The 22344-nt window shown below is 40.4% G+C and overlaps 1 protein-coding gene across 5 annotated transcripts in view; it reads left to right on the plus strand.

Moving 5' to 3' along the window:
* LOC113986646 (WASH complex subunit 2A-like) overlaps positions 1–22344 on the plus strand; it is a 35277-nt gene that overhangs the window by 783 nt on the left and 12150 nt on the right. For 2 of the 5 annotated variants that reach the window (XM_027718542.2, XM_039377892.1), the window contains exons 3-22: positions 1521–1586; positions 2251–2424; positions 3096–3189; positions 3580–3638; positions 4421–4468; positions 5710–5814; positions 6324–6411; positions 7588–7656; positions 8026–8138; positions 10317–10389; positions 11180–11236; positions 13243–13413; positions 14020–14153; positions 16010–16102; positions 16639–16743; positions 18055–18171; positions 19573–19736; positions 20193–20304; positions 21052–21237; positions 22142–22330. In XM_027718542.2, the coding sequence (XP_027574343.1) occupies positions 1521–1586; positions 2251–2424; positions 3096–3189; positions 3580–3638; positions 4421–4468; positions 5710–5814; positions 6324–6411; positions 7588–7656; positions 8026–8138; positions 10317–10389; positions 11180–11236; positions 13243–13413; positions 14020–14153; positions 16010–16102; positions 16639–16743; positions 18055–18171; positions 19573–19736; positions 20193–20304; positions 21052–21237; positions 22142–22330 (2217 nt within the window). The remainder of the gene's footprint in view (positions 1–1520; positions 1587–2250; positions 2425–3095; positions 3190–3579; positions 3639–4420; positions 4469–5709; positions 5815–6323; positions 6412–7587; positions 7657–8025; positions 8139–10316; positions 10390–11179; positions 11237–13242; positions 13414–14019; positions 14154–16009; positions 16103–16638; positions 16744–18054; positions 18172–19572; positions 19737–20192; positions 20305–21051; positions 21238–22141; positions 22331–22344) is intronic. The other 3 variants (XM_027718513.2, XM_039377890.1, XM_039377891.1) reach the window with 2 other exon arrangements.

The following is a 22344-nucleotide window of genomic DNA, read 5'->3' on the forward strand; positions in this document are numbered from 1 at the left end:
CATTGGCATTGTCTCTTAAAAGTGGAGAAAGGATTTAACTTTTTGGCAAGTCTGATGCTAATTTAGGGATAAGGTGACTTTTAATTGCTTTCTGTTAAAGGATGTCCTAATTCTTTTGTGAGTGATGCATTCTCCAATACTGGTAGGTTCCCTTTTGCATGTTCTGAAGTACCTTCCTTGTTTATACATGACCTGGAGATCACGATTTCATTTTTAGTACTATGAATGAGCTGGGATCTCTGAAATGTCTTGGTTTATCTTCACAAGTTCTGTGAATGTAGCATTTGCCTGTACTTGTCTGTCTAAATATGAGAATGTTATACAATGCTGTAAATTTCCTAGTGATATTATTTTGCTCTAAAAGCATCTGGTGTTAAAGGTGTAGGGCTGCAGGCAGTTGTCCCTTATGTTTGGCTGCGATGAACATATTTTCTGGCTAATGTTGCCACTTTACAAATATTGCTATTTTGAAAGGTGAAGCTAGACTTGAAAACCTGTTACAACATTGTATCACTAGAAGCATGTGTCTCATTAAGATATAGATCTTTAATAAAGTATTTCAGATTTGGGAAAGTTTTTTTACTGCTGTGGATTTTATCAGGCATTTTGTTTTGATCAGCACTGTTTTCAGGCCATATGTGTCTCATCTGAAGCCACGGTGTTATTGAAAAGATGGTGGCAGAGGAAAAGATAGAAATCTGGATTTCTGTTGTGGATTTTTTTTTTTTGTGATAGTGGTGTTTTTTTCAGAGCTGCAGTGTCTTTTTTGCCTAACTTGGCTGTTCAGCATAATGATTCTGCTGAGAACAGTTTGTACCAAATGTTTTAAGTCTTGTATGTTTGAAACTGTTTCTTCCCAAATTAAGTGCACAGAAATAGGTCTTCATTTCTGGTTAGTTAGTGAGAGATCTATCTCTTCCCAGGGGATAACTGCACCTGTGTTTGAGATTTGGATTTAAGTTTGCAGCTTCCAGGAAGATCTTTCATTCCCCTTTGTCTCCTTGTAGCTGGTCCTAAAAAAGTTCTAAAGGAGCGAGGGATCATCAGAACAAACTGAAGGTTGAGGGATGTTGTGAACCTTCTCTGTAAGTACAGGAGAAGGGTAAATGCTAAAGAATGAAAGGAAAGTAGACAGTTTGTAAGTTATCTGAATAATTCTGAGGGTGTCTAGAATACCTTTATGTTGGGAGGGTTAAAAGAGTGCATTTTTTTAACATACTCAAGTTAATCTGTGTACAGGGTTAAATGGTCAACTCGTTTTCTACTACTGCAGTGACATTTGCAGACTTGAATTACTTTAGTTGCATTGAGATTGAAGACATCAGGTAACTAAAGTAATTCAATGCATAAAGGAGGCTATGAAGGTGCTTGACATCATCCATGGCTTCTCTTTTTAAACGTGTAATGAATTAATGTGTAGTTAATTACATATTAATAGTGTGTTTCTTGGTGGTACCCGTGGTTTAGCCCCTGCAGCAGTATGTTGTTCTTACATGAATTAATTTTCCTTTACTTTTTAGAGAGTATATGATGAAGAAGTGGAAGAGCCTATTCCCAAAGCTGACGTTGGAGACAAAACAGAGCAGGTAGTTAACCCTGCCTAGAGTGCTGTCAGTATGTTTGCAGCTGTTGTCTACCTTCTCATTTTCAAACTTACTTTGCGTACATTTACAGCTTACAAACCGAACTCTTTCCTTTCTCCTTAAAGTCTCTCTGTTGGATAGTGTGTGTCATTTCAGACATAAAGTTGACAGTAACAGTGTGTGATGATCTGTTACGGACTCTCCAAGCTCAATACTGTGTTCAGCAGACAAGACTTATGCATTGATTTTTCAAGTGGTTATGCATGTTTTTTCAGCAAGAGACTGAGGCCTTGAGCCACCCTACTGGATTCACAGGTAGTGAAATGGGGAAGCAGAATCTGACTGGAATAATTCCCAGGAATAAAACCTTAGAGAGGTTTATATATCTCTTACAATCTAGGTGTATTATACCATAAATGTTCCCTTTATGGGTTGAGAGCACAAATATGACAATAGTGTGCTGGTGTGGATGTTTAGAACATCTCTGTTTCTAGGAGTGATAATGATGCATTAAATCAAGCAAAAGAAACTTCCAAAGGTCTTTCTAATACATATAGTGAGAAAGCTTTCATTGTACTAATTTGAAATTAGCATTTTGCGTGTGTGTTGCAGTAAGATTGAGTCTTGAGTAAAATGCAATGAGAATGTGTTTCTTCTGTTACTAAAGGAAAAGACTCGGGAACAGAAAGAAGCTGATCTGATCCCCAAAATTCAGGAAGCAGTGAATTATGGATTGCAAGTTCTGGACAGTGCATTTGAACAGCTAGACATCAAAGCAGGCAACTCTGACTCAGAAGAAGAAGAAAGTAATGAAAGGGTGGAACTGATACTCGAGCCCAAGGTACAGAGACCTCTTCTTACTGGAAGCATGGGTTTGTGTTTTGCTTTGTTGGATTTGATCTTTGCTGCTGTCAGCAGTATCACTGCATTAGTATAAAATTGATATTCGTTAGCTAAAATGAGGGTTTGATGACTGCATCTGAAGGAGTGCTCTTTGCCAAGCTGTTGTGTAGCCTTGTTTTGATGTTAGGTTAACATTAAGGTATGGCATCCTAAAGGGAGGTAGTTTAACACAGTGAACTTGGAAGAGGAAGCCTCAATTCTGTGTGGGAGTGGGACATAGAAATGTCATGCTTTTTAGGTACAAATCATATCTTCGTGGGTGGTTTTTACTGTCACAGTAATTAAGAATCCTAGGTGCAGGATTTGGGGTAAGACTGATGCCTGTAAGTCTTTGCAACAATATTCTTTTGTTAGATGGCTTGAGGAAAGCAAGTTGGAACTACACAAATAGAAGCGGCCCCTTGCTTTGACAGTGTTAAATGGAATAAACCTCAGCTGTCCCACCCAGTTGCATGTTGACTTGAAGTGTATGTCTGGTGGGACTCTCTTTAAACAGGCTTGTAACTTCCTTGAGTTAAAACAAGGGGTGTGGGTGTAAGACTTCTGTTTTTGTCAGCCATGTAGAGCTGTTCAGAGATGTCAGAAAGACCTGATGTTGTCTCTTTCTAGGATCTCTATATTGACAGGCCTTTACCTTACTTGATTGGCTCTCAGCAGTTTATGGAACAGGATGATGTTGGCCTCGGAGATCTCTCTAGTGAAGGTATGTGCTGGCATGACCTTTTATTTCTGTGCAAGTAATTCCTAATCTGAGACTTTGGTCTCTTTTAATTCATAGTTTTCATTATCCTGTGTAGTGTTCTTGCAGTAGTTTAGTAGTTTAGATGCACACTGTAACTAGGGAAAAAATGTGCATCATGCTGTAACAACCACTTTTCTGGTATACAAAGCAATAACTTCTCAGTTACTTGTGTTCTGTGTATTAGAAATTCAAAGTGTTAAAACTTCATCAGCCTTTGAAGCTCTTTCAAACTGCTCTTTTCCACCTGAAGTTTAGTTTTCTTCGCAAAGTCTTTAAAGTTTCTGTTGATATGTCTGGTGGCTGCATCGTTCTCTCTCTGATCTTAACTTTTTTTGCTTTCATTTATATTAGAAGGATCAGTAGACAGTGATCGTGGAAGTGTAATTGACAGTGAAGAGAAGGATGAAGAGGTAAGTTTGCACCAGCATTCATGAGCCCTTCCTTGCGTGTAAGGCCATCAGCTACCTTGCTTTTTGATGTCAGGTCTCAGGATAATATTGCTCAGTGTTTGTTCCCTGTGTTGGTTGTGATAAATGTACTTCCTGTTACTATTCTTATGCAGTAGTTTCCTCTGCAGCTTTTCAGAGGAGCAAAAAAGGGGTATTGGCTGTAGCTGTTATTAAAGTAGAATACTTCAAACTGAAGTGTTTTATTCCAGTCTGATTTCATTTTGAGAAGCAAATCAGATTCTTATCAAGAATTGCATTTATGGAGAACAAACCTGATGTAAATTACAGTTACAAAGAATGGGATGGAGACTGACAGGGTCAAGTTTAAAGCTTTAAGAAATCCACCTCCAGGCTTTGCCACATAAGTCTGTTGCATTGGAATATCGATTTCTGATATGTTTTGCCTGCCTTGGCTGGGATGTCTCTGCATTGTAACTGTGCTGTGGAAGCACTCCCTTTTTCCTGAGGTGTTTGCTTTTGGTGCCTTTGCTCAATTTAAGTTAAATCCCTTTTGAGTTACTCCAATGCACTGTCAGATGGAGCTGTCTTTGCTAAATTAATGATTTTCTAGTGAGCTCTGTTCATAATGATGGTCAGCAGTGGGGGGAACAATTCCTTGATCAGGTCACAGTGAGCAGATCTGAATGTCCAAACTTAAGCAAGTTCAGAGTTTCTGAGCCCTTTCTCCTAACCAGTGGACCAAGTAGTGTGTGAACCTTGTCTTTGTGTCTCTTGTGTTACAGGAATCTGATGATGAATTTGGAAACCCTAGTGAAGATGACCAAAAGACGGTATGGTTATACACTCTGGTACATACCTGAAAGACTTTACGCTTGTGACACAGTGAGGATGCAAGAAAGAGAAGATGAGATCTCTAGACAATTAACAACTTTGTTAAGCCTCATTTTTATAACTTCTTATGGGAAGGTTGTCCTGGCCACATGTGTCATGTTGTGAAAATGAACCTGGGTTGGGCTTGAAGACATGCTTGCAAGCTGTCATTATATACAGAGAATATGTGGGATGGCATTGCCTGATGTTTGCTTTCCTCAGGAATTACTTAGGAAACATGAGAATTCAGAGAATCTACCCAAGGAAAGCTAGGCTTCAGTGGGATGATTTGGTCTATAATTAAAATTCTAAATTTGTTATGAAGGAAGTAAGGAACAGCACAGTTTGGGTATTGCATGAAATCAAAGATCTGAACAGTATTAAATATTTGAAAAGTATGTCCATTTGGATAATGAATGAAAAGGGAAAAGAAATGTTTAGATCGAAAAAAGTCAAGGTTGACTTTAGTCATTGATTGTAGGAGAAGGAATCATACCCATGTTTACATGTGCCACTGCAAGAGACTTTTATGTGGAAATCCTCAATCTGAAATGGTTTAATGTCAAAAGAGCAACGTTGCAAAAAGCAACCCTTATTTGATGTATGTATTACTAGAACAGTGTTGCAAGAGCACTCAGATATTACATTAAGCTGACGTTTGTAGGGTGACTTTTGTATGCCTGATGTATTTTAAGATGAGCGAGTATCTTTGGGTTAGTGGTTGTTTAGTTCACTTCTTGGCCCTTGCCCAGCTCACAGTTCACTTCATCTTTTTCATCCTCTTATTGACGTGACTAAAACCAAGAGGTGGGCATGTATTGTCTGTTGTTCTGGTATCCACCTTAGTGCAAGGCGATACAATTTTTTACTAGCTGATCACTGTGTTCCTGAGTTAGGACTAAATACTAGGTCTTAAGTGTGTGTGTGGTAGTGGTACACTCCTTGTGAGGAGAGCCTTTGTGTCCTCAGTTGCAGCATTTGGTGACAAAGAACAGGGGTGTACTAGAGAATGTAGCAACTTGCTCGGAGCTAGAGGCACTCCTTCCTTACCGCTCAAAAGCTGCGAAGTACCCCAAACTGGCTGTATGTTTCCCTCATTTCAATAAGTTTGATTTGACTATTTTATCTAAGCAGATGTAGTTTTGTGCTTGTTTTGTATGCCAACTTCAGTAGAACACAACAGGGTATTATTGTTTTTTAGAGAACAGTACAGATGAGTGATGAAGATGATTATGATGGCTGTGATCTCTTTGACTCTGAAAAAGAGGAAGATGAAGATGGAGACTTAGAGGAAAGCACAAAGCCTGTGAGTATTTGTTGCCTCCCTGGATTGAGAGATTTGACTTCCCATGTGAAAAATCTCTCCTTAGATGGATTATAATGGTTGCTCTCAGTTATGTGGGATGGGATCCTGTAGAGAGGGCCTCTAAAAATCCTGAATGGTCTTTTAGTGTTATTCAGGCTTTACCCCCTCTTACACCCTAAGTTGGCATCAAAGCTGTCTTTAAAGAACATTAAGAAATTAATTGTTGCATTTTTGTGAGTTAAATGCTTCTTGTTTCTCCTGCTTACAAAATAAGATGATGTTAAAAATAATGTGATCATCAGGAACTAGAAATCGAGGGTTTTTTCCTCATCTCTTAATTGCATTCTTAACAGAAAGCTATATTGCTTCTTCTGAGGGCTTCAATCAAAGTCTAGACAAGATATTGTACAAGTGAGGCTATAGAATACAGTATTTATAATTGCAATTGCATCAAGTTGGTAACTGGATCTTATATGAGAAATATGCTGTTATTTGTCCCTACTCCTCAGAAAAAGAAGAGGCCAACATCATTTGCAGATGAGCTGGCAGCTCGAATCAAAGGAGAAGTAGCAATCAAACAGGATAAAGAACGTTCATGTAAGTTAACTCTTAAGTTTTCCTAAGTGCTTGTGTGGTAATGGGGGACTCATGAGAGTTGGACTGGAGATTCTGGGTAAGAGCACGTGAAGGTATGCAGATCTGTTATTTGAACATGTATTAGGTAGAAGCCCAATAAGACGAATTGAAGACATTATTTTGTGTTCTAAGAAACTTTTTGGCCATAACTTACAGGGTTGGATTCACTGAGATATAGTGAAAAACACATTGCTTTCAGATCAGACAGGTCACTCTCAAAACACACATAATATTGGAAAGGTTTTCTCTTCAATCTGATTTTCTCTCTGCATGTTTGATCACATGTACTTTCCCCTATTTCAAGGAGGTATGTAGAAGCCACTGGTTACGGTAGTCTTTTTGTGAGCTCTGCAGTGGAAAACCTCTCAAACAGTGATGTTTTCCTGTGATGTGTGCTGGTTTTTTTCTTTGTGGCTTTGAGGATACTTTACTGCTGCTTTTCATGATATTTTAAACTAAATAATGCATTTACTTTTGTGTCACTTTCAAAGGGAGAGACCTCTCAAGTATTGAGTCTGGCAGAAAATCAGCAATTGAAAACAGCTGACTGAAATTGAGTTGCCAAGTGTTTATGAGCCTGCTGTTGAACTGTAATTTTGAGAGTGTGAACAGAAAAGAACAAGTCTTTGTGTGTGTGCTCTTGCACGGTTCAAACAATAGAACTAGGTCTGTGGATATCAGAGTATAAAACCTACAAACTCACCCCGTTCAGTTACAGGGAAATCTTCCGTTCATTGACATAACCTTGTGATGTTATGGATAAAACTCTGACTTTGGTTTTGGTAGCTGAATCAAGGAATAATGAATCTGGAGCCATTTGAAATGTTCAAAGGTTCTGCAATGGTGTGGAACCTGTACCATCTGGAATGCTGTCTTGCTTTCCAACATCTCAGGTGACACTAGTCTGTACGTGGGCAACTGTGTTGAACCCCTAGTGCCTGACAGAATGATTCTATTACAATTTTAGATACTAGTTTTAGAAACTGTGTTTCATAGAATTGCTTCATTGGGCTGATTCATATCAAAACATAGAAGTCAGCTTGATTAGATTATTTTTTTAGGTTCTTTTTACCGTGGATTGATCACAGGCCATAAGTAAAAATGGACTATTTTTTCTTTGAAACTTTCTTCTTAAAGCACTGTCATCTGAGACCAAAACAAGGAAAACCCCAAAAGAGAAGAAGGAAGTTAGAGTTCCATCGGATGGTAGGATATCCTCCTCTCTTGTTTTTGAGTTGTGGGCTGGACTGTAAGACACCACTTAAATAGTGGCCTCTACTCTAGAAGCTGGGTGGGGTATCAGTGAGCATCTGTCAAGGTGAGTGTGTAAACAAATCTAGGTTGTGATGTGCATGTAAACAAGGCTAGAAACAGACTTAGTGGGAGTCCATCCTTAAATGTGGCCTTCTGGAGCAACCACATACAACCCAATCTGTCTTGAGCAGCTTCTCTGTATGTGTTGTATTTATAATAGAGGGCAGGTGGAACCAAAGCAATTTTTATTTTGGTTGTCTCTGATTCCCTTTCCTGACTTTGGTCAGTCCTACCAAAGCTCATGGCTCTTGTACTTTCTAGATGAAGATGATGACATCTTCAAGCCTCCTAAGTTGACTGATGAAGACTTCACACCGTTTGGTTCAAGGGGTGGCCTCTTCAGTGGTGGAACAGGTCTCTTTGATGATGAAGAGGTGAGAATGCTGGAGATGATAAAAATTGAGTGTTGCCCTATTAAAAACAAAAGATCCCCCACGAATTCCCACCTCTGGAAGACAGAGAGGGGAAACTCCATTTTGTTGCTTGGTTATATTCAAGTTTGGTGGGATAGTATAGCTTTCCAGTGGGGAAACAGAACTACATAAGTTAGATACTAATGTTACCCTTGGCACTCTTCTGCAGTGGTGCTGATGAGAGATGCAAGTGTGGTTCTAGCTCTATTAGACAGGTTCTAATTCCAGGAGACCTTAATCAGCCCCTTACTTTTATCTGTGGAGGTAAACCAAATGCCGTCCAGTTGTTTTAAATCAGCAGATTTCTATTAAAATGCCTGTTAGAATACTGAATTTTGTAATTCTCTCTTTCTATCTGATTGTGGGAGAAGTTTGAACGGAAGAGAACATGATGCTCTTCACACTTTATTTTCACATACCGTATGTGGACAGTGATGCTGCTGGGTTTGTCTGTTCCTGTGCTGTTAAAAGTTTCCTACTGCAGTTATGCTGTGTTCTTTCATCTAGTTATTGTATGATTCCTGGGTTACTTGTGATGGCAAGAAAAGTTCACCTTAAGCTTACTCTTATGCTATCTAGAGCTGACTTCATAAAGAAGTGGCACAAAGAGCATTTCTGACCTTATTTTACTACTGTTTGTGCATGTGAAAGGGGATAGAAACCCAGTGTCAGGGTTACTTGAGATTTAAGAATCTTACAGTACAGCTGTGTAAAAGAAATGATTGCCTCTGATTTTGTTATGCAGTTGATACTTGTAACAGTCAAGGTTAGTCCAGAATAGTAGCCGAATTGTTGCCTTTGGGGGTTGTTGTGTTCCTCATTGCAACTAGAACAAAAGTCAGGTGTTCCTCTGACCAAAGGAGGATATAAGACTGAAATTTGGAAGGAGGCCTTCTGTACCTCAAGCTTACAATGCCAATCTACTAGAATACAGCTAAGAAGCACCAAACAGGGGCATTGTCTGTAGGGAAGGAGGAAGTTCTGTGCAGTCTTTTCCACTCAAACACAACCTTTATTGAAAAAATATAATGCCCCCTTTTTTTTTTTTTTTAAAGTGGCAGCCAACAGCTTAAAAAATTTTAAGAAAAATAATCTGATAGTGCAAGCCATCTTTGTGTCAGTGCAAATCCAGATGAAGCTATCATTGGTTATCTCTTGGTTACTTATTACTAAGACTACTCTCCTCATCCTATAGACACAGGCCAGCCAAGAAGATTAGTCTGTGATTGTTGCCTGCCTGCATACAGCTGTTCTTGGTTTTCTGTTATCTGAAAGTTAAACATCTAGGAAGGGTAAAGCTTCACTTCCCTTGTGCCTTGTACTGTACCAGAAGACAGACACAGCAGGCCAACAGGCAAACAGTGACTGACAAATGTGCAGTTGATCACTGACACCTTTGCTGCAGCCCTGTGCTCCCCTACTCCTTGGGAAGCATTGCTGCCTTCTTCCAATGAAGTTTATACAAAGACCATGCATTTTGAAGCTCCGGGTAGGAAAGCTCTAATACCCAACTTCCCATAAGAGGGAGGCTTTCAAGAAATTAAGTGGTCAGTACTCGAAAGATCTGGATATTTCTTGTAAATCTGGGCTTTAATTGTTGGGGACGATCAGTACAGGGCAACTGAAACCTGAGCACAAGGACTTCTGTGGGAGTGTCCTGCAATATATTTCTCTGCACACTTATGGTATCTTAACATCCCCTTAGCAACAATATAAGTCATTCATCTTAACCACATGAAGTCCTGACCTGAATTCTTTCTTCAAAGCTGACTATATAAGTTTCAATAGGAAAGCTCAGAAGGGTGTCATCAGGACCTAAACAGCTATAGATTAATTAGTGTAAGCCCTTGAAGATGTGCAAATAAAAGGTCATTCTTTCTCTTCAGCAAACAGACTGGTAATCACTGTAAATTAATTTTAGAAGACAGCAACTTTTCTGAATGTATGCACTGAAGTTAACACTTGAGTCCCTAAATTTAGGTCTATATTTCCAGACATCCTTTTGGGAAGGGAGTGGTGATTACCTCCTCTATCTTGGCTTAGAAGTGGATATTCAATATGGACAAATCAGCATCTGTTTTTCCCTACAAAAAACAAATTCACCACTTCCCCCCCCTTTGCATTTTCATCTATAATCAGAGTGATCTTTTTGCTGAAGCACCAAAAGGAGAAGAATCAAAAGAGAGAGAGGAGCGAGTCCCAGTAAGTGAAGGTAAGAACCAATTGTTGCCTCCTGTAGTCCTGCTGTGATTTATCACTGCTAGCAGCTAGACTGTTTTGTTCCCAAACTAGAAAGTCTGGCGTAGCAATTGTTGCCAAGTCTCTTCTCCTCCCCAGTCTTAATAGAGAACAGCTGTGTTTTCCTGGAATTTTAAATGTGTTTGTTCACTATGGTCTGTTACACACACCTACTCTCCTGGAAAGGATGTCCTAACTGATGTTGGCAGAGCTTTCTGCATGCACTGCGTTCCTGCTGCTGAAGAGTACTTTGCAGGATCCAGTTGTGGGTTTGAAGGGAGCAAAGATTTCTTATTGCAGATTTATCCACATCTGAGTTTCCCAATAGGTGCACTCTGCACACACATTCTGTTTTGCAGCAGCTTTTACTGAAGCACTGTATTTGATGAATTTTCAGATATGGGTTGGAAGACTAAGCCATTTTGTTTTGAGTGTATTGTATTGAAGTGGATTGAAGTGATTTTGAGTGTGTGAATATGAACTGTTGTAAATAATGCTGTGTGTAAACATGTATTGTGTTTATCAGCTTGAGCGTAGTAGAGCTGTTTTGTGAAGTTTTAATGGAAGAAAAATAGTTAAATTGTTACATGTATCTGCAAAAAACCAGAGGTTCAAGGAGAATGTGCAAAGAGTTCTGAGCTGTTGAGAATTAAAAAAGGCAGCTCAGAAAACTTCTTGGATTCCTGTTTCTGTGGTAGCATTCTGAAGGTTTTGACAGCGTAAAACAAGTGCATCCATTTGTATTGTACTTCCTGTGATTTCAGCATCCACTACAAAGTCCTTAAAGAAACTTCCTGCAGGTGCAGTATCTCTGTTTCCAGGTATGATTTATTCAATAGCCAATTGCTTCATGCACAAAATGCTCTTTTCTTTAAAACCTGCTGTGGAGGTTTTAAAGAAGAAAACTCTCCAAATACAGCAGCACTGCATCGCTTTATCATATGCTTGATGACATATACAGGTGCTTCTGCCATGCTAAGCCTAAACTGCAGCATGCTCTATGGATAATCAGGATTCCGTAGGAGCTCTGAAGGTAGGTGTCATTGATGGCAGGTATTAGCAGCTGTCAGCTTCTAGTGTTGTGCTCTGAACTTTTAAGGATGTGTGTCACTTCATCTGATATTTTATAGCTGAAGTCTGCAGTGCATGCAGTCACAGCTTCCATCTATACTCTGGGAAGGAAGTGCATTTTTATCTTTCATATTTGATCATATTCCCTTGGGTTAGCAGAAGAAGAGTTTAAACATCAAGTTCCTTTATTTTTGTGGCACAGGCTAATAGGACCAGTCTTCTTTCTCTGGTTTTGATTAGGAGCATCTGCATACACAGGGAAGGACCAAATCTATAACTTGGAGCTAAAAATAAAAAAGATTTGTACTAAGATCCCTGTTTCATATCAGAATCCAAGCTGACCAATGAAAAGAAACCTATGTCACCAGTCTTTTGGAATCAACTGACATTGATTTCTTTTGGTGTGTAGGGTCTTCACCTGATTGAATTACCTTAATTTTAAGTTTTGCCCTTTATTAGGAATGGCCTATTTTAAGACTATGGCTTCAGTTAGCTGAGCCCTCAGTTAGCACAGTTTTTTAGAGTAGAAAGTATACAAATATAGCCTTTTTACTCCAGGGTCAAAGATACATGTCAACAATGAGACTTCTGCATTAATTGTAAGACTTGGTGCTGCCAAGTTTAAAACAGCAGATTGAGATGTGGGGGTTTTTTATCCTTTGCTCTTTCTCAGAGGTACTGTTGCATAAGTAATGAATTTTCCATCATTCTAACAGTGTTCTAGTTCATCAGGAATTAACTTATATGCAGCATTTATTCAGTCTTCAGTTGCTCCCTCAGTAAGTTGTAGACAGGCTTAAGTCACCAGAGAAAACCCAAGATTGAGGCTCCTTTGCTACTGTAAATTGCTTGATGAACATGTTTCCAAGTGAGCAGTTTGTTTAGGAACTCAGAAATCTCTAATAATCAAACTTTGTGGCTGTATTTCTGTCAATCCTATGGCACTTTCTAATTGTGTAATACACTTTTTTTTTATAATAAACTGCTGCTGATTAAAATTAATGCAGTCTGCTGACTTTTAACCAAATAGCAGTTATTCTACTTTCTGCTTTCAGTTTAAGTATCTCCCCACCCCCTCTCATTTCCAAGCATTTATGTATAAATAGCAAAAAGACAGGCTACCAGTTTTTGCCAAAACCACCAGAAGTGTTTGCAGATAATCTATCGACATGCACATATCACTGAAGCCAGACATTTCCTCAGCAGATTTAGAAGAAACGGTTGCTCTGGCTAACGCTCGTTAATCACTGCCATATCTGAAGTATGCAGGGACCAAACTGCCTTGTCCTGCAATACTGTGAGTGGATTCACATGACAAGTGCTGCTCCTGGGAAGAACTCAGTCACCTGTCCTTACCTCTCCACGGGCACCTTACCCCTTTTATTGGGCCACAGTGGTGTTATGTACTAGTTAGTAGAGTAGAATTCTGGTTTGGGAAGTCCACAGGGGGCAACAGTGTGGGACTGCTGGGCCTTCTAGCTTCAACACAGAACCTGGCTGCTGTTCCTAGGGAAGATGAGCAGGTTTGAGAAAGAAGTGATTGCAGTGAGAGCGGGGGGCCATCTGTCTGTGACTTGGCTTTATCAGGATGTGTCCAGCTAATGCTTTTTTAATACAGCGTTGTTGCAGGAGCACCTTAAAAGTTGCTGAGATGGAAACTCTGCCTGATGACACTTACTATGGCATAAGTTCAGCTCTTTGGTAGCTCTGGCAATGTGTGGTTATTTTGCTTTTTCTCCCTCCATCTGACCTGCAGGAGGAAGTGATGTGTTTAGTTCCAGTGTAGTTGGGGAAAAAGACAAGAAATCTGCAGCACAGAGCACAGAGAAAACTCCTAAACAGCCTGGGAAAGTTGTTCTATTTGATGATGATGATGATGATGATGATGACTTCTTTGTGGAAGCAACTAAAAAGCGTCCAGATCCAGGTACCTCTAAGCATTTGCAGTGAAGGATTAAACACTGAAGGTCATCAAAATTCAAACTGATTCCTGTCAGTTATAATGAGTTATAAAATTCAAACCTGCATCACTGCTACTACTGCTTGGGTTTTGGGGGGGTTGTGTTTTTTGGTTGTTTTTTTATTTGAGGTTTTTTTTGTTACTGGTATTTCTTTGCCTTGGAGTGATGTGGGACTGGTTTATTTGTACATGCTCTCCCCTGACTTTCCTTTCTAAGGAGGCTCTTTCTACTGCTAGAGCAGTATATCTAGGCTTGAGTCAGGGAATTGGTAGTGTAGACAGCCTGTAGTGTAGACAGCCTGTGCCCAACATTCCCTGTAGAGGCTCTAGGCCTGTGCCAAGCCAAAACCAAAACACTGCCTTTAGAGGTGCCAGCTGACTCAACTGCATGACTGCATCCTCTTGTCACCAGTGCTCTCAGGTTAGTGGTATTTGAGAGCTTGTCTCTTAAAGACTCCTGATGTTGGTCATCTTTAAAACATCTGATGTCTTTTGAGACTCTGCTGTCTTCTCTTGCTCAGTAGGGGCTGTTCTGTATTCATCATTCCCTGTTTGTTTTGTCTCTTAATGTAGTCAAGTCCACAGCTGACCTATTTGATGATGATGAAGAAGGTGACTTATTCAAGGAAAAACCTGCCGTTCCTTCTGTGGTTGCTGGCACAACTAGAGAAACAGAAAGCCATAGGGAGACAGTCATGGAAAAAAAGGTAACGACATATAATTGGATTGCATGGCTAAGGTTTCAGGAAAATGTTACTACTGCAGTTGAAGTAGTCTATGCATGTACAGCACTGTGAAAGTGACATTTGCAAAACTGGACTATGTTCATAGGGTCTTCCATGACTGGAGCGCTTCAGATGTCCTTAAATGCCTTCTGCCTTTTAACCTCTGGGTTTATTTCAGGTTTTTATTTGTGTGGGCAGTGATTGAAAGAATCTTATTAAGGCAGGATTGAAATGTGAGCAAAATGAGCAGCCTCTGTTAATAAAAAGTGTTGATGAAGTTCCTGGCTGAAATGAAATCAGCATGAGTTGAGAACCTTTGGTGTCACAGTTCTGTGCTGCAGAAACTGTGTCTGCACTTACACTGCACTGGTTACTTAACTGGTAACCCATTGCTTGTGTGTATTGTGGGAGAGGAAGGTGGATGTCACAGTTCTGCCTAAGCATATACGAACCTTGGAGTGTTAAAAAAACCCTGTTCTTCAGCAGAAAACTTTTACGTTGTAGAAAGCTCTAAATGTGGTCTTGAGCACATACGTACAGAGTTATGAGAGCCTCCTGTACCCACTCCACTTTCAGAACTGTGCCTCGAGGAAAGTAGTAATGCTCTTTCTTTCTATGGTGGATATTGTACATATTTATTTTATACTTATTTGCTCTTCAATGAGTATTGGAACATAATGAGCTACCGCGACTCTTCTCCCCCCTGGACTGAGACGTGTACAGTGCTGGGGATGTCTAATGCAAATTGTGGTGGTACTTTTTCCATGTTGCCTTATGAGAAGCACCTGAGCACAAGGGCAAAGCCGGTCTCTATTTCTGCTGCAGTGCAAGAGTGCATGGTCCATGAAGCGGGAGTGGTGGTCATCCAATGCTATTGCTCTGATCTCAGAGCACTTGGCTTTCCTGGAGGAGAGGATGAAAACTGATTCAGCAGCACCCCCTCCTGCTCTGTCAGGAAGTGAAGGCTGTTTTATACTCCAAGCTTTATGACAGTAGTGCTTGGGTCTGGGATCATTCTAAGTTTAATGGCAATATAGCTGGTGGCAGGCTGGGACTGTGCTGTGATAATGCAGGAAATGATGGTTGGCACAAACTGCCCTCTTCCTTTATGAAACACAGCTTGTTAAAAGAAACATTTTTGTTTAGCTCATGAAGTCTGGCATGAGTTGCTGCATACATTCTTCTGCTGAGAAGGATGGTGTGGGAAGGGAGGCCTGTGGTAAAACCTGCAAGTCACTTGTGCATAGTTCTGGCTGCGTGTGAGGAACTTGCTTGGCACATGAGTTTTGGACTTCAGCCCATGGGTAACAAGCTTGTGTTCTGTCCCTTCAACTGCTGGGATTTTACCAGCAGCATGCCTCTTAGAAGGGGTTTGTCGTGGTTTAGGAATGGTACTCCCCAGTTTAGTGTTTCCACTGAAACCATGCTGCCACTCCCTGCCTCCCCCTCCCCTGCAGTGGACTGGAGAGGAGAATTGGAGACACAAAAGGTAAAGCTTATGGGTTGAGATAAGAATAATTTACTGGAAACAGCAATGAGATAAGAAAGCAAACAGTAACAGCAGCAATACTAATGACTGAGGGTACAAGAAACCCCCTGACAATAGACAGTACCCAACCACTCCCTCTCCTGCTGCACCAAAGTAGCAGAGCCCTTTTCCTGTTCCTGGAAAATGAGGTGAGGTGGTATAGAATAACCTCCAGGTCCTAGCCATGCCTCCTCCTGGCTACTGCAAAAAATTAACCCTGTCCTGGCCCAACCAGGACAGAGTCATGTGATATGCCTGCCCTTACTGAATCTAAATGGGTGCTGATGCAGTGTTTTTATTTGTCCTAAAGAGTCAACAGTCTTCAGGTGAGGACTTCAAGCCTTTATCTGAAACGCCTCCAAGAAAACAGAGGGGCCTTTTCTCTGATGAGGAGGATTCTGAAGTGAGTATTTCTTTAAGAAATCCCTACAAAAATCCTTGGGATCTGAGTCACCCTGACTTCAATCCACTCATGTCTGGGGACTCTTTATGCATCTTGTAGGATTGGGAAGTCTGACATCCATGCATCTACACCCAGCCATTCTGAAAGCTCCTTCTTGCTCCAGAGAGTGAAATCTCTGGAATTGTTTTCCCTGTCTTCAGGGAGTTAAACTTGTGTAGTACACACAGGCATAAATTGAAAGGCTGAAGAGAGAAAGGAGCAGCAAATCAAGAGCAACAATCATGAAAGAGTGTTTCATATGAAAGATATGTTTCATTTTGTGTCTTTGGCGTTCAGCTAGAAATCAATCTGCAAAGCTGAGGGAAATAAATCCCTGTGCAGCTGCAGGTGATTGGTACATCAGAGTAAGACAATCTTTCCCTGCTTCATAGGCACACTAAACATCTTTTTTTATAAGGAAAAACATGAATGTCCCCTTTTGAGTTCTTGAACTTCTAGCATTGCTTTGCAAATTGACATTTCTTTGGTTTGCACAGGACTTGTTTTCGTCAAGTAAGACTGTAAAGTCCAAAGCTACATCTCTCCCCACCAGCAAATCCATCACAAAAGCTCCACTTTCCTTGTTTGATGATGATGAAGAGGTAAGTACACTTCCTTATACTGCCTGTGTGTGGGAACTCACCTGCACAGCCTGTTGCAGATGCAGCAGGAAATACTCAGAAGTTTACGACACTGGGCATGCAAATGGAGCACTAAATCAGTCTTGCATTGTGTAGCAGTTCTAAGCATGCAGGCCACATTGCAGAGGACAGTGGTAGCAGGGACTCTTGCAAGTTCTTGGTGTCTTTTTAGTGTTTTGAAGTAAGTGCATATTATGCATATTATCCCTGTGATTGATAGGACTAGAGAACACTAAACAGTAGAACAGATCTTCAAGAAGCTGTTTTGTCCTGGCCTGTGGTACATGTTACATGGATGACTTCTTGCTTCTCTTGTGTCATGGCTGTTGAATTCCTTTTTTTCTCACACTTCAATGTGTAAGAATTGTGACCACTAATATGGAAACTGAAATCAGAGAACAGTTTGTGCAAGAAACTTCAAAAAATTGCATTAGTTTCTTATCTCTTTGTAATCCTCTTTTCCTTCCCATACACCCTCCAAAGAGCTTTCAACTCTGGGCCTGCAGCCTTCATGCCTTAACTTAGCCCATAGTACTAACTCGAGGCAAATAGGAAGCCTACTCAGAGCTGTAAGCCTGGGGACTTCAGCAAACTCAGGATAAAAGTTTCTTGCCCAGGACTATTTCCAGTTCACCTTTCTGAAAAGGGGCTGTTCAAAAGCAAGTCAGGATAGTGAGACATTTTGTACTGTGATAAGGTCTCTGGTATCTGCCATGAAGGTTGTGTTTTGGAACTCAAATTCGAGTGGAAAAAAGCATAAATGAGTGTTAGGTGGTGGCATCAACATATGCTTTTGTCCTGATGCCTACAGGATAGTCCGCATGAGTGTCTTCAGGTGGAGAGCCATGGATCTTGCCCAGTAGTAGTTGTTCAGCTTGCCTATTGCCTGGCATCTCCAAACAGGATTCATTCTCTATTTAGTTATATAGATGAGAAACAATGCCCCATTGTGTTAGCTGCTGTGCAACAGAATTGCTGAGTGATGGTTTTTGGCTGCTGGTCATGACTTGTGGTGGAGAATCTGTGGGCCAGAACCAGGATATGTGCTTACAAGCTTCTGCTCTATCAAATGCTGCATGTGTAAAATTCCTTGTTCCAGAATATTGTGTTATACTTGAAATTGTCTTCAAAAACAGTTCACAAAACACCATTTCTGTATCCTACTTATATGAAAAGTGGATGGCAATAGTCTTGCATGCTGATGACTTCCAGTGAGCTTTTCATTTTAGCTTTGGCTTTTGATTTATTTAAAATATTTTATTTTATTTTAAGGATCTCTTTGGTGTGGGACCTGTGAAGAAGCACCAGGAAAAGCCTCCAGAAGAGAAAGCAAAACAGTCAGGGCCCCTCAAGAAGGCCTCCAGCTTATTGTTCAGCAGTGATGAGGAGGTACTGAGGAGTAAGATTTGTTGAAAAGGCTTACTGGGCTTTATGCTGAGCAAAGCATAAAACTTTTGAGATGGGAACCACCGTCCCACTGTGTCCACATGCCATGCTTACCCCAGTCCTGTGAGGTGTTTGCAGCTGAGGAAGCTGTCTGATTCTTGACCCAAGTTATTGCAGGATATAGGTAATAGAAGTCATGTAGAAGAGAAAATCAGTATTCTCAATGTGATTTATAGGAAATTTAATAGCAAATGGAGGGTGTTGCAAACAAATCTGACTTAAAAACATTAGAAGGGAAAAATAACCTTGCTGTTACTGCTTTAATTTCTGTAACGAAGGTTTAGCAGTTCTTCATAGATATGTGTTGAGGTTTTCTTTGTTTTAGGTTCTTGGGGTGGGGTTTTTTTGTACCTGATTTTGTTTGTTGGGTATTTTGTTTGCTTGGGTTTTGATGGTTTTTGTTTGTTTGGCTGTTTTGTTTTGTTTTTTAAAATCTAGGGATGGGAAGATGAAACATAAATAACAAGGCTTCCCAGAGAGCAGTCCTCTTCTAGGGATGAATTAGGTATTGTCCTTCATCTTAAGTGAAAGCCAGAGACACTAACTAAATTAAAAACTTGTCTGGAAAGTCTCTGAATTAGCTCATATGAATAGACTCCAGACTCTTCTTAGCCCTCCCACCTCTCTAAATTACTCTTGCATAGACTTTAATTTTTATTACTTGTCCTGTAATTGCTTTTTTAGTGGATAGTAGTAATATCTTTAGATGCATTTTTATCTTAATGTAGAATAAACCAAGTTCATGCTTTAACATGCCTGTAGTCACTTTCAGAAAGGGGACAAACAGAGATGGGGAACTGGGGAAAAGCACTTGAAGTGCTGGGAATAAAACACACAGAAAAATCTTGTTTAATGTGTAGGCTCGATTAAATGCTAGCTGTGGGAGGGGTTGAGGGAAAAGTACTGTGAAGAAAATAAGAAGTGCAGCATCAAGCACTCTTGTAATGAAGTGTCTTTGGGATGTGCTGTGTTATTTCTTTTTTCTTTTTTTTATTTTCTTAAATTTTGAGTTTGTTACATCAAGTAATGCTAATTATTTAAATGGCTCAGATCAGGTTCTACTGAGTGACCTTACTCTTGTGACTGCAGTTGACACTGACCTCAGTTGTCAAGAGCAGCTGTAATAAAGTGTGTTTTGCTGGACTAATACTGTAAGTGACCAAAAGGTGACCAGGCCCTCTGCAAAGCCGGAGCAATGTCAGGTTGCGGTGGCTAACATGAATGCAGGAAAGTAAACTTGTAGAGAGACAAAAGGACTGGCAAGATGATGAAGTGTTCATTGTAGAGATGGGAAAGTGGCTTCGACCAAGACAAAGAAAAACTTGAGGGTTCCTTCTTTTTAAGGAACACTGGAATGTCTCCAAGCCAGCTAAACTTCCTTCTGAAGATGACGGAAAAGAAGACCCTGCAAAACCAGCTAGTACTGTCAGTCAAGCTAAAGATGTGAAGAAGACAAGCCTTTTTGAGGAAGATGATGAGGAAGATTTATTTGCAATCACTAAAGAGAGGTGACTGTCCTGGGAGGGGAGTGGGGAGGCATTTTTTCAGAACAGCCCAGCAGCCCCCTCAAAACCAGATGGACCCAGGCCTATTGCAAGTGTTGTCCCTTGCTACTGCTGCTGAGGAGGAATTAGAGGTGTGTGAGTAGGAACTGGCAGGGCTGAGCTCCGGACTGTTTTGTATCTGTGGTGGATCATTCTCTTTATCACCACTGAATTGGGGTCTCTATTTCTATGCCTGTAATAAAAAATACTCTTGACCTCTTTTTATCTCCACTTCTGCAGAAAGCTGTGCAGACAAGAGAGAGAGTGATAGAGTTGTCGAGACAATGGGGAAGCTGAGTGCTGTATCCGGGACCACTTGCTGCAAATGATGGTCCTAAGTGATGCTCTTAAACAGATTCAGTGCACGGCCTCTGAAATTTTTGCCCTGAATCTTCCACTTTCTCCTCTCTTTCACTACAGCCAAAGAAAGCCACAGAAGGTATCACTGTTATTTGAAGATGATGCTGTTAATGGAGAATCATTCTTCAGCTCCCAATCAACACTACTTCCTTCAGCTGCTAAGGCTGCAGTGGTAACTCCTCATTTTTTAAAACTAACATGGAACACTTAGTCTTTTTATAGTCTGCCTTCTTCGTTAGGTACTGAATGTAAGTCTAACTCATTTTTAGACAATGGTAGCTCTAGCAATTTGGAATGGGAAGAGGGAAGACTGTACTCCTCCGTGTAAGTTCTTACTACCACTTGCCTAATAGATATTTCAAAATCTTCTTGACTACTAACCCTGAGTTTGTTTGGTTTATGCTAAAAGCCCTTCCTAGGGATGTTTTGAAAACTCTCAACCATAAACTACTGCTAAAAGGAACAAACAGCTTACTGCTGACTCTGAAGCCAGGGCCTCGCCCTTTGTGTTACCCTACCAAGCTGATTCAGACGTGTAAACAGGCTTCTTACTGGCCCTTCCTTGTGTGTGCTCATGTCCATCCTCTGTCTTAGGAGTTTAGCCCATGGTGTACTGCCTGTCTGCTTGTGCTTTGGAATTGAGAGTAGGAGATGCAAAGATTTAATGCAGCTGTATCTGTAGTGGGGGTTCCTGTATGTGTGCTTTCTGGCACTCTTCAGCCAGATTCAAAAATCTGTAATACTGGAAATCAAGTCACAAACCAGAATGTCCCATGGGATGAAAATAGGAGAAGTCAAGCATGTTGCCAGTGTCCTAGACCTCTGCAGAAGGCAAACTGAGACTCTTCTATCCCACAGCAGCATATGCTCTTTATATACCCACCAATTTTGTGTCACCAACGTTCTCTTAATTTTGCAGGAGAAAGTAAAGCCAGCACAAGCACCGTCTACCTTTAATGAAGAAGAAAAGGAGGAAAAGGAAGATCTGGCAGATAAAGCAGCCAAGTCTAACCAGATAGAAGATACATTGTGGGGCTTAGAAGAGCCTGAAGCAGCTCCTGTGCCTAGAGGAACAGATGTTGCAGGGAAGCAAACAAAGGAAAAAGTGAGGGATTTTCTTACATTAATCTGAAATTTGGTAAAGATTAGGTTAAAGAAAACCCATAATCTAACAGTGCTGCTCTGGAACAAATATTTTTCTGGATTCCCTCTTTTATTGCTAAGGACAGAGTAACTGTCTCCATTAGCAAAATCACTTGTCTGTCAAACAGCAAATTGATTAAATGCCATTTAAAAGTTGTTTTCTAACTTAACATCTGTGAGAGGTTTGTTTATTTTTGGGGAAGGGGATGGGCAGAATCTGTTTCATTTTTTTTTCAGAGTAGGTTGGGTAATCTTTACTCACGTGAACAGAGCTTTCTTTTAAAAGAGGATAGCCTAATGTGTAGGCTTTTCTTCAAGCTCAGTAACATTTTTTTCAACATAATGTCTGATGAGTTATGAAGTGGTTAAGTGTTATCCTGGTAGCTGTGGCTTTCAGCATTGTGAATTTCTGCTGGGCAATACTGTTACAGAACAGTATTGATGTGTATTGTTAAGTGTATTACTGCAGAAGTTTCAGCAGAACTGATCGTGGGAATGGTCTTACTTGAGCGATTGCTGGGGAATCAGCAGCTGATGAGTTTCCATAGTAGTTATCATGCTTTGCACTTTCCTGAACACATTCAAGGTTCAAGTAGTGCTGTTCACTCTAAAGAATCCCAGGTGGTATGAACTAGATAACTTGGAGATAATGGCAAAGCTGTTTAACGCATCCTTGTGGTGCATGTGCAGTCTGACATACAGATGAGGAGCAAACCTTATGCATGAGTTGAATACAGTTGCCTGCTTGGTAATGGATTGCAGAACTCTGACCACTGCTGGTATTTAACCAAGAATGCTTAGTGGGTTTTTTGGGCAAACTTGAAATAAATAACAGACTAATGTGTTTTTTTTGTTTTTTTTTTTTGGTGGAGCCTTTTGCAGCAATATCCTCAGAGCCAGCTGGCAATTCAGATCTGTTTGCAACATCCCCACCAGCTCTGGAGAAAGATGTCAAGAGCCAAGCTAAAAAAGTGTTAAGCTTGTTTGAGGAGGAGGAAGAAGAGAGGCTGGATGATGACAATAGCATAAAAAATGCACAGAAAGAAATTGGTGTGGTGAGTATAGGGAA

The sequence above is a fragment of the Pipra filicauda genome, unplaced genomic scaffold, assembly GCF_003945595.2.
Source record: "Pipra filicauda isolate LSUMZ 115617 unplaced genomic scaffold, ASM394559v2 scaffold96_size2947999_pilon, whole genome shotgun sequence".
NCBI lineage: Eukaryota > Metazoa > Chordata > Aves > Passeriformes > Pipridae > Pipra > Pipra filicauda.